Source organism: Pipistrellus hanaki (genome assembly GCF_964339955.1).
Source record: "Pipistrellus hanaki genome assembly, chromosome: 2".
NCBI classification, from domain to species: Eukaryota; Metazoa; Chordata; class Mammalia; order Chiroptera; family Vespertilionidae; genus Pipistrellus; species Pipistrellus hanaki.
This window is the reverse complement of record NC_140504.1, coordinates 78,845,882-78,858,668: the sequence shown is the minus strand read 5'-3', so window position 1 is coordinate 78,858,668 and position 12,787 is coordinate 78,845,882. Positions and strand designations below refer to the sequence as shown.

General features: G+C 34.3%; 1 protein-coding gene across 2 annotated transcripts in view; it reads left to right on the top strand.

The window, feature by feature from the left end:
* Nucleotides 1-12,787, top strand: part of EPHA3 (EPH receptor A3) — a 340,054-nt gene that overhangs the window by 312,524 nt on the left and 14,743 nt on the right. For both annotated transcript variants that reach the window (XM_084875452.1, XM_084875451.1), the window contains exons 14-15: nucleotides 4,310-4,459; nucleotides 6,001-6,194. In XM_084875452.1, coding sequence (XP_084731578.1) covers nucleotides 4,310-4,459; nucleotides 6,001-6,194 — 344 coding nt within the window. The remainder of the gene's footprint in view (nucleotides 1-4,309; nucleotides 4,460-6,000; nucleotides 6,195-12,787) is intronic.

The window sequence follows — 12,787 nt, the reverse complement described above, 5'->3', positions numbered from 1 at the left end:
CATTAAGCAAAGACAAACAATACTTATTAATTCACACTTTCTTCTAAATAAAAAGTTCAAATTAGCCTCAGTTGTTTCTTTAGAATGAGTTGCATAGGTATAATATAAGAAAATATGAATTAAGGGTATTTTATTTGTTATTAATATAAATATATTAACTTTTAAGTATATGGACTAACTGAAATGAACAGTGACATAGAACAGAACTCAGCAATTAAAAAAAAACACACACACAACTAATACACTAAAAGATTAATTAATGGAAACTTCTAGATAATTTAAGGAAACATATAACTTTGCTAACTGACTTAATTGTTGAAATAGCTGAATGCCACTTATTTACTTTTCTTGTGTTTAGAATAACATGTTCGAAATAAAATGAAAAACTTCAAATAATCTCACTTTTTTATGCTTAAGAGCGGCAACTTGGGCTTTAGTCTAGTTTGGATCCAGAGGAAAGCTTAGATTAAAAACCTGAATGACAAACAAGCAAAGAGGCCATAACCAGCAAGTCCAAGGTGAGCAAATATTGCAGTGGGAGGCTCCTGTCATCTTACGGGTGGCTAGTGTGCAATGTGGACAACGCACTTTCCCAGGGCAGCGCTGTGAGCTGACGACCAAAACATTTTGTTGAGAATCAGTGCAAGCCAAGCTAAAGGTAGTGTATGGGTTATTTAATCAGCCAATCTTAACATAATTTTTTAAATACATTTATATTTAGAAGTTGAATTTGTTACTCTAACAAATGTGTGTGTGAGTGTGTGTGTGTGTGTGTGTGTGTGTGTGTGTGTGCGTGTATGTGTTTTGCAGGCACATATAAGCACAAGAGCAGAATTCAAAATGTAAGCATTGTTATTAAAATATTTCTTTATGCATTTTTCCAAAACACATTTCCTATTTGTGTAGGTTTTAATACTTTAATAAGATTTATACAGTGAAAGCAAATAGACAGCATTTGATTGGAAAATCATTCTGTAAATAACTTGCTTGACTCTGTGACTATGTGCTACATTAGAGAATACACTGCAAGAGTTACAGTCAACCTTCTGAGACTGTGGGGAGCACCGCCCCACTGAAGAGATGGGGTTGGCTGCAGCCTCAGAGATCCGTCCAACACCATGTCTGTCTGTATACAGAACAGCTCGTGAGAAGATTCTCCTTCCAAGCTTAAACACCAGCTTGGCTACGTCTTTCTAAAAAAAAATAAAAAAATCACTTTTTTAGAATTCACTCTTTTAAGGAACTTCATTAAAATATGCTCACTGCTTACCTCTCTATAAAAGAGTGATGAATCACTTAAGATGAAACAACTTTGGCATGCACCATTTTAATCCTGGTTGAAGTAATATGCAGTAAGTTCATGGTTGTCATCAATCTCTTTTAATTTCAACAGGAGATCTTAGTAAGGTGACATGTATTGGTGCCTTCTATTTTGTAAGTAAACACAATAGTTTCAGCATGGAAAGAATTTTCTTTTCATTTTTTGGTGTGTGCCATTTTTGTGGCACATAAAATACCCTGAAAAATTCAGTTAGATTTCAGGTTCTAAAATATATTATATATCTTATGCCCAGGTGATTTTATATACAAAAGGAGGAAATATTCCCATCCAGTGGACATCAATACAAGTTATAGTGTATGGCAAATTCACATAATTAGTAACTTAGTTCTGGGCAAAGGAAAGAAAATAGCAAGGGTTTGGTAGCAGAGATAAGACAGTTAGCTGAGATTTTAAAATAGTATCCTTTTTTTTTGTATTATGAATATACCTTTGTTTGACTTATGTTAATTCTAAGATTTCTTTAAGAGAGATAAAGTGTGCTCAGTGATTCTCTTTGGCATCTTGAATAGATTTTGCTAATTGCCACATGTAAAATTCTGTTTTCATCAAACTGCAGAAGTATTATTTTAAATCTTGACTCTTTAAAACCCAAACTTTGTCTAGGCAGGTGCAAATATGTTAATTTGGGGGATTTAAAATATTATTTTTAAGTTTGAATGCATTGACAGAGAAAAGGGCAATATCAGCCTGGCATTAGACCTTCTGAATTTAAATATGAAAAAAGACCTTTCAAATTTTTGCTGAGAAAAAAAAAAACCAACAACACACTGTAAAGTATGAGTGAAGGAGTGAATGTGAGTGTGTGAGAGAGAAAAGAAAGGGGAAAGTTCTAAGTCAAGGCCTCTCATCTATGTTGACTGTAACCTTTTCTATTGTTTTTCTGGTTCTACACCAGCGTTACCCTAGTGCATGCTGAGCACGGTAGTGTCTCCCACTAAATCCGAAGGCTTCCTTAAACTGGCTCCCAGCTCTCACTTGATTTAGTTTTCTTCACCGATAGAAGTCATTGACCACCTCAGGCTGGAGGCATCCTAAGAAGGCTGTGTGCAGGCCCCTTCTCTGTGCTCGCTTATCTACAGTTTCATGCAGTTTTCAAAGCCCAGTGTAAGCTCTACCTCTCTCACAGCTCCTCTCGCAGTACTCTCTCTGCACAGCTCACTTGAGTGAAAATGTCAAGAAGGGTTACATTTTCCAAGGTCCTTAAAACCACATATAACTTTTTCCTCTACGGGATAAAACTCAGAGGTATGGGATATACCTCTAAGTTCTGATTTAACCCTTTTCTCATCCTCTCTCATTATATGTCTCCACATAATCTGTTGTATTTTTACACCAGAAACTGTTCTTCCAGAACATATATTTTCTTCCTCTGTGCTTTGATGGATGCCATTTCCCACAGAGTGTGGGAGTAGCAAGCTAATGCTTCTTGAAGCTTCACCACGTGCCAGGGACTTTGCTAAAGATTTTACTGAAACTTGTTCATTTAGCCCAACAACAAAGCTATGCATCGGTACTCCTACTTTCCCAAGTAACAGATGAGGAGACTCAGGCCTATTGAGGTTAACTAATGCACCTCCTGTTTTCCATCTGTTTCTCAAAAGCAATATATTGTCCTCCTTGAGCATTACCTCAGACTAGCGAAGTGCTATGAGGTACAATGTTAGTGAAGCACATTTTGGTGAATATAGCTTAATATTTTGATTATGTAAATTCTTTGAAACATCAATTATTTTTCTTGTTGAATCAAAAATTGATACGTCTTTTAAAGCTCAATCTATGCATGACCTCTCCCCTTAGTCTCTCTAGTGATAATTGGGGCTCCCTGCTCGTCAGCACTTCGTCTTCCCTACGCCCTCTCTGCTCACAGTGGGGTTCATGACCAGCACGGTCAGCATCCCCCACAGCCTCTTAGAAACACAGGCCTTGCCTACACTCTGAAACTACTGAATCAGTACTTCCCCAGACATGAAGGCAAGCCATGGATGATTCATATGTGTTGTAAAGTTTGAAGCAAATTTTTTTCTGCATTTAATTATGCACAACTAATACTTATTCCTTTTTGCCTAATATTTTCCAATTAGGAGGGCAGGCATGTTATTCGTTTCAGTCTCACCCAAAGTGACTAGCAAAATACTCTCTGCTACTCGGCACATCTTTATTAAATGTATTTATTAAACTGAGAGATAATTTCATAGGAGGCATGCCTTTATATATATTATAACTCATAGAAGCAATATCCTTCTCTAGTAGGTTCTAAGAATGTAGTTATCATATCGTTCTCGTTTATATTGTACCTACCTAGTATATGAAAGTGGGTCAATGGAAAAAGAAATAATGATGAAGTGGGTCAATGGGGGGAAATGGGGGACATCTGTAATACTCTCAAATGGGGGACATCTGTAAATTTTAAAAACTAAAAAATAATGATGAAATGAGGCACTGAATAAATTAAGATAACCAAATAATGTACAAAAGAGAGATGGTAGACGTAAAAATTTTGTTTTAATTTATTTAGTTAGCAAATACCTATAAGTGTCAAGGAATACTGACTTATTCACATTATGAAATAAGATTGTAGATAGAACATAAATCTAGTTAAATCAACAAAGGTTCATTTGAGATTCTTCATTCTCTTCTAACTTAATAGTATTGCACATCCACATTAAGTTGCTTTGTTACAGATGACTGAGGTACCACAGCTGATATGAAATGTCACTGTTTAAGCAATTTTCAATTTTTCTTTTTACATTAGAATTATTTTAAATCTATTGGAAGCAAGTATTGCAGTAAATAATATGCCACACAGTCCTGCTTGGCATTAATATAGAAAAATAACAAGATACTTAAAGAGAAACCCATGTTCCATTTCAAAATAGAAATACCCTGACAAATTCAGTCAGATTTCAGATGATAACGTATGTGTCTTATGCATTGATCATGTATGCCCATGTGATTTTATATTCAAAGGGAGGAAAGATTCCTATCCGGTGGACATCACCAGAAGCCATAGCATATCGCAAATTCACGTCAGCCAGCGACGTGTGGAGTTACGGCATCGTTCTCTGGGAGGTGATGTCCTATGGAGAGAGGCCATACTGGGAGATGTCCAATCAGGATGTAAGTATATGCAGTTCTTGAATTATGGAGTCAGATTAAGAGATCAAGTTAGGCAAGAAAGTGCAGCCAAATGAGACCAGGTGGCTCCTAGTTTGTGAAATTGAAATAGAATCTTTAAAAAATGAAATTGTTTTCAAATCTTGCAAGAACATCATTGAACTGCTTTTAAGGCTTTACAATGTTCCCTCAAGCAGGGGTTTCGAATGGAGGCAAAAATGAAGGCATTTGTGTTAAAATGTAATGAAATAAGTGACTATCAAGATAACCAGGATGTGTCAGGAAGTGTTTGAAATATTTTTGCTGCACAATTGTTTCTAGGTAACATTAGTAAGATACACAAGTCTGCCAGCCTTTGTAGATTTAATTAATGCATCTATGCCAACATTTTGTTTATTTAAATATAGTATTTCCCAAAGTCAGACAAAACAATCCATCTGTAGCATGTTGTTCCTCATTATGTATTAATGTTGCACATGAATTTCATTACACAAATTGAAGTCTCTGGATGAAAAAAAAATAATCTTTAGCTTTCTGTTATAACTGTGATATGATTTTTCAAAAGGATTTTTGTTTTTATAAAGTCATGTTTGCTCAGGCTTAGTAAAAGGATGCTCTTGGCATGTGGGATCAGCACTCAGAGGTTTTTCTTTATGCTCAGCCAGAAACTGTGAGCGTGATCTCAAAATGCACAAGAAGGAAAGCTGAGATGCTTTTAGTCATTTCCTACTCACCACATATAAAACTGCCTTTAATGTGTTTGGATATGAAAACCTTTTTGTACGTCTTCAAACAAGCTATTTTTTTTATAACAGTAATGGGAAAATCAGACTCCCTTTTCCACATTTCTATTTTCCAAATTTTCTCTGTATCAGAGCCCCCCAAAATGTGGCCTCTGGACCGGCAGGTTTAGCATGGCTTGGGAATTTGCAGTAATGCATGTTCTCAGGCCTTACCCCAGAGTGATGCAATCAGAGTTTAGTCATCTGTATATTATTAAGTTCTCCAGATGACTCATACATGTAAAGTTTAAAAATACTGTTTTATGTCATTTAAAAATACTAATAAGCTGATAGTTACTTAACTGTGCAACTCATGAGCTTTTACCAAAAAAGCTGTTGAGAGTGAAAAGAACATATATTACCAGGATTTGAAAAGTACAATTTGAAATGTGATATAAAGAAAATATGCAAATGGTTTTGTTTTGTTTTGTTCTGCATTCACTCATATATAGTTTCCGTAGAAATCTGTATTACCAAACAAAAAAAAGGAAATTCAGTGAATTATAAAGAAAATTTTGTTTTAATCTAAAAAGTATCTTTACAAACGCTTTTAAATTCACTTTCTCTCTCTCTTGATCTTCCTTTAGATAATATATTGGGCATTAATAATATCACATTTATTTGATAAGCTACTATTTTTTAAGCAACTTAAATTGAGAATTTTTCCACTTAACTTTAAAATACTCATATTAGTGTGTTCTGCCCATAAAGAAGTAGAAAGCCCTACCTCTTAAGTCCTGGGAAATTTTGCTTCCTGCCCAGGTAATTAAAGCTGTGGATGAGGGCTATCGACTGCCACCCCCCATGGACTGCCCCGCTGCATTGTATCAGCTGATGCTGGACTGCTGGCAGAAAGACAGAAACAACAGACCCAAGTTCGAGCAGATTGTCAGCATTCTGGACAAGCTCATCCGGAACCCAGGCAGCCTGAAGGTCATCACCAGTGCAGCAGCAAGGTGAGCATTAGTTTGCATCATGCACCCGCTCAAAAGAATGTATTTTCTATCTCCAATTGTCAAGTTCTACCTCCCACTTCTTCACCTGCATTTTTTGATACTTATATTCCTCAAGACTGAAGATACTATTTTTTTTTCTCTTTTTAAATCGGTCAGGAAGAAATCTCATGCAATTTAATGATAAAGATGAAACTCCCTGTTATTTTAAATTTTTATCTTGACTAGAAGTGAATTTACATTTAGGCTAAAGTCTTTGGAAAATAGGGACCCAGGACACACAGCTTCTTTTCACTCTCAACAGAGAGAAATAAACAGAAAAAAATAATGTCCTGGAGTGGTAAGAAATTCTAGTGAAGTCCTGATTTATTCTGCATTGAAAGTAAAGCTATAAAGATAAAAATGCTTCCAAAACTTTACATTGAGCAGCAGAATGCAATACTCCCTTAATTAAGCAACTAATTATTCAACCCATATTGTGTGCCATTTGCACTTTTAGGTTCTGTCAAGGATAAAACTAAGAGTAATATCATGTCAGTGTTGCAATACAGAAACTCAACATCAATGCATCAGATATACACAGCAATCCAGAATGCACGATGTCCATTCGTTTTCATGTTTATTCCTCCATTCTCTTAGTGGTTTTGAAGAATATAAACTAAAGTGCCCCTACAAAGTGCAATAGAAGAAATGGGTAAGGCAGGATAAATTATTTCAGGGGCCGTATAAGCAGAAGAGAAGTATTAATATTTTGATGCTTCTCAGGGACACTAAAGGCAAAACTATGTTGTTTAATAATTTATTTTCTCATGCATAAGAGAAAAACAGGTCTTCCACATTTTGATGATGTGTGCTTTAATGGAAAAATTACAGAGTTTTAGTAAAAGGATCTACACTTAAAGTGTACACAAATCCACAGTATTAAGCGATATGTGTGAATACTGCATAATGATGAAGCAATATGATTCACATGTAAAGGGTGTAATATAGTGCCTATTGGAAGATTTTTTTTGTCTGAGTCTTTTTTTTCACATCTGCTCTTTTTACTGACAGTCATTGAAAGTGATGACTTACATACTGGTAGAGCATTTACGAAAGTACTTTTTAATAGAACACATTATGTTTTTTACCTGAATAGGTATAATTATATTGAATATTCATGACCCCATTATTACATTGTGTTCAAATAAGATGAATAAGGGGAATTTGAACCAAAGTCTTAATATCAGTATATAAAAATTATACATTATTTATGGGAAATAACATTTAGGGGTCATTGAACTAAATGATATTTCTTAAATAGGTGAAACTACCTCTAGCTTATCCTGTAAGGATGAATCTCTGTTCTAAGTTTCACAGAGTGAAATTACACAGACCCTTTTGGAAATCTACCTGACAATGTAACAACGAACAGGATAACAAACTTGCCCTTTCCTAGGCCATATGGACCTCATTTTGTACCCTGAAGTCATTTCTTTTGATCTTCACTCAATAGCAATCATAGCGAAAAAGAACATCTTTTCAATTCTTTCCATATAATAAAAAAGACATTCAAAAGTATTTCCACAGGGTGGTATTAGCAATATAAAGACTAACCCATATTGTATGATCTAGGGATATTTAACTCCAATTACGGGGGAAATTACCTCAATATCAGATTATAGCATGTTTGATGTCATACTATGGCATCCAAATTTTAACACATTTCTTAAATACACCTTTTCAGTCTTATTGAAATATGTTAAATATATTTTCTCACAGAATTTAATTTTTAAAACCTGAATTAATTAAAGTATTTTGTAGCAACAAATATAATTTTAGGGAAAATAGGTATTTTTCTAAAAACCACCATCTTTTTAAATTTACTAAATACAAAACTTTTGGAAATTGTTTTTATATGTGTCCTTATTGTCATCCTATATAATAAAATCCTAATATGCTAAGTGTCCAGTCTTCTGGTCATCTGTTCACCAATCAAAGCATAATATCCTAATTAAATGCTAAGGCCACTCAACCGCTTGCTATGATGTACACTCAGGGGTCCAATCAATCTAGACTGAGTGAGACAGGCTGGACACACCCTGGAATCCTCCCATGGTCCCTCCATAGCTGACCAACCTCCCACATCCCTCCCAAGCCCTGATCATGCACTGGTGGTGTCCCTCAGCCTAGTCTGTACCTTTTTGCAATTTGGGACCCCTCAGGGGATGTCAGAGAGCCACTTTCAGCCCAATACCAACAGGCCAGGCTGAGTGACCCCACTGGTGCATGAATTTGTACACTGGGCCTCTAGCTGAAATATAAAACGGGGAAGATTATTTCATTATGAATTTATTAATAACAAATTCAAATTGTCATACATTAAGAAATATTTTATTGTAGAAAATGTGATTTCCCATTTTTGACAATGATTATTTCAAATCTTCATAAATACTTTAATAGTCCTCAGAATATGGAATTATTTGAGCAAAAAGAAAAGATATTCAAGAGTGTGAATTCAGAAAGTTTTACTGGAGAAAGTATTGTGGGACATGGTGACTAGCGAGATGTGTATAGTGACAGAGAAAGTACCAGAGAGTGCTTCCAGGTTCTGCACATGGAGGACCCTGAGAGCAGTGCCTTACGGACAGCAGAAGGAAGACAGACTGTGAGGCAGGTTAGCATTCTGCATGCAATTATACTGAGTCCACAAAAAGCTAGAAGTTCACATCTCAAGTGGAGAAAACATTAAAATTAAATCTAGGTATACAATTTAGTGTTCTCTATATAAAGAAAACAAAAGAAGCCTCAGTCAAAACCATGTTTAGAAGGTACAGATCACAATCTAGTAAAGCTGGCTTTAACCACTAACGTATCCATTTTTATTTTTCTAAAATCATTTTATTTATAATTAAAGCTTTCATATTCCATGGATCATTAGTAAACTTTAATCTTTGAAAAGTGGTGAGTGTTAGTTGACATAGGTTGACACTGAGATTCCCTCATTCCAATCTGTTGCATTTTTTAGCTTCTTCTTGCTACTTCTGTACAGCCCTGGGGCCCAGTTATCTTTTTGAAATCTCTAAATGCATCAATTTTTTAGTCCAGAAGTCACTAACTCAAATGTCTACAAGAGCCAAGAAGCTAATTGAAATAAGTGAACATTTCCTTCATAGGTAGTAGAGTGTAAAGGTAGCCAGTGAAGATTTTAGGCTACTTATAAGGAGACTAAAGGCCTGATCCACAAAATTAATGCATTGGGAGAGGTGAAAGGGGGGAGGGGAGAGGAATTCCTCAGCATGGCCTGCACTCTCTTGCTTTCCAGGAGCCCTCAGGGAATGTCTGACTGATGGCTTAGGCCTGTGAGCACTAAGGACATCCTTAGAGCCAACCATGAGTTGGTTTCTGGCTAAGCGGCTTTTCCCCTGTGGGAGCATACTTACCATCAGGATGCAGCTCCTGCATTGAGTGTCTGCCCCTGGTGGTTAGTGCACATCATAGTGACCGGTAGTTCTGCCATTTGGTCGATTTGCATATTAGCCTTTTATTATATAGGATTATAGAACCAATCTACACTAGTGGATGGCAATCCTAAAACATCTCAGACTATTATCCTCCTGCACTGATTCCAACACAGAAATAAAGGAAACAGTTCTCTACAAGCTTTGGGGAACAGTACCAATAACAAAGCAGAACAGAGTTAAGAAAGAAATTTAGACCACTACAGAGAATCCAGTTGAAGGAATTAATTTTTCAGAAGTAGATAGAATGAACTATTATCAAAAGTTGCAAAAGGGTAAAGGAAACAAACAACAACAACAACAAAAGACAACTGAGGGAAATGCCTTCAATGAAATAATGAGAACATCAGCTTCTTTTCAGATGACTATTTTGATTTATTTTAGAGTAATAGATGAGATACAACATTTAAGAAGTTTTGTTACAATTGGATTATGAAAAAGGCAATGTGAAAATAATGTTTTTGAGAAATTTAGAAAAAAGTTGATATAATCATAGTGCTTATGTGTAAACGGATAAAAATAAATATCCTTTATTTTTTTTAAGAATTGAAGCAATCCATTGTTAAAAAGTTGTTGATAGAAAATAGTGTTATGAAATAAGTTTTAAATGGGCTTACACCAAAATAGTGTTCTCTTACTTTATAACAGATTCTTGTTATACATAAAACAGCAATAAGAAGAATTTATATTTTAAAGGAAACTGCTTTTGCAAGATTAGTTTTATAATATAGTTCCTGCTTTAAATAAATTAATTCAGTTAATTTTATGAATATAGATAAATAAAAAATAAAAAAAAGCTAATACAAAAGAGAAATACATTTGTTTCTATTCAGGCAATCATATACTTTTAATTTTGATGTTTATGAAATAGAGAAATGACTTGTTCTTTAAACCCATAGAATTTTTACACTTCAGATCACTAGATTCTTCAATACTATTATAAATTTAAGGAATCCAAATTCTTGGTATAAAATGTTAAACAATATATTTAATACATTGAAAATTGAGTTTTAAAAGGAAAGTAACCTAATTAATGGAATAAAGACCTAAAAAATATGTTAAATGTATTTAGAATGAGAGTCTGAAAAATCAACTCAATACTTACTTTATCTGAATTGACATTAAATATACTGTTTCATTGCATTACTCACTGTTTGAAGAGAGTTCTTTTTATTAATTCACGAGATAAATATAGAAAATATAAGCAATACAATTTTTCATTGTTAATGGCATTTTATTAATAAAGTGCTTCTGATCTCTAAGAGTACATAATAAATTATTTTAGAGAATAACTGCTGTTTGACAAATATATCCTTTAAAAATATCAAATGACCCAGAAGCTTTCTGTTTTTCCAAATGACTTTGACCTCCAATTCTGAAACTGACAGGGTGACTTTCCTCACTGAACAAATGTAATACGGAACCTTTTGCAGGGACATAAATACATGTTAAATACCCAGGTGATTTTTTTTTAATCTTACAAATCAAAATAGATAATTTTCTACTGAAAACAGTTAAAACAGATACAATAGCTATATGTGCTAAGATTTTTGTCTTTAATGCCCAGAGATAATTAAATACCATGATTTTTACTTCTCCTTAATTTGCTAATTACATACTAGTCCACTGTTGGGAGCTATAACTACTCAACATTACTCATAGTTGCTGATAACAAATTAAATTCACTTAATTATATTTGATATTTTAATGTTAGAGATAAAAAGATAAAGATCATCATACATCCACACTTTTAAAAAATGGGCAAATATAAGATTTCCCCTTGAAATACAGTATGTCATCATTATCCTTTGACATAATAAAAAATAACACTAAATTATAAATTGTATTGAAAATGTTTACTATTTTCAGACAATCATAAAAGTAGAAATAATATTTCTTTTAGAAATTACTCTTTGGAAATAATATAGTTCAAAAACTATTCACAACAGAAAATGTATGTAAATACAGTGGTATAGCATACATCTCCAATATTATTACTATTTCTAGACTCAGTATGCATCTTCTTATTCATTCAGAAATGTATATTAATCACTATTTTAATACATGAAAAATAAAGTCCTTTTTAAACCAAAAGGAGTCTTCTTATGTTACAGAAGGTTAACTGAGCATTCAATCCCCATAGTTTAGAATCTTAACACAATATGAAATAATATCATTATGAGAAGATATTCTTGGGACTGGCAGTTACTTATTGATATTTGCTTCCCAGTATCTGGGGCTAATTGATATGACAGCATTTATAGATAAAATAAGAATTGATGGGAAGAAAATATAGATGTACCTGTAATGCAACAGTATGAATATCCATAAAAGAATAATTCACAAACCTAAATACAAGGAGGGAGAGAAAAAGGGAGGAAAGTTATTTTTTTCTTTCCCCTGAGCAAACATATAATTTCCATGATTTCTTTTTAATGGCTGTGTTCTGCAGCCAGTAGGTACTGATTTATGAAAAGCTGTAAAAGATCAGGTGGAACTCTGCAGGACATCATTTACAGCTGCACGGATTGAAACCTATCTAATTTGTCTAGTAAAAGTGTGAGCTCACGGTGCACATCACCCAGCCTATAAATTTCCCCTTCAGACCCAATGTCTGGGGCTGGGTCTAAAAAAACGTCAATGCCTGCAGCTGCTCAAAAAGCCCACATTCCCTTGGTGAGCATGAAGAGACATCACAGGCTCTTCACAGTGAGAGACAAATTCCTATCCATTGATAAACTCTCCAGATGTCCTCTCCGAGGAGGAAAGGAACCAATTTTATTTCAATTCCCCAGAGAAATCCTGGAAGTGGAAAAATGATACTTTGCAGGGCTGGTTAGTCTGAGGTCACTGGCATTAAAATTAGGTCATTCTCTGTCTCCCTTGCACTTTGATCCAAGTAATAAACAGAAAAGCTCGGTTGGGGTCACTCTAATCCCTAATCCTCACATCCTGTTCTATTTCAATCTGTTTATACTAATTTTCTCTAAACTCATTTTGAGTCTGGCTATAGTGTTGAATTTTAAAATATGAACCATTTTGAATTGAGAAGAAAGAAAAACTACACTTTGCTATTAGGCATGCTTCATAAATATT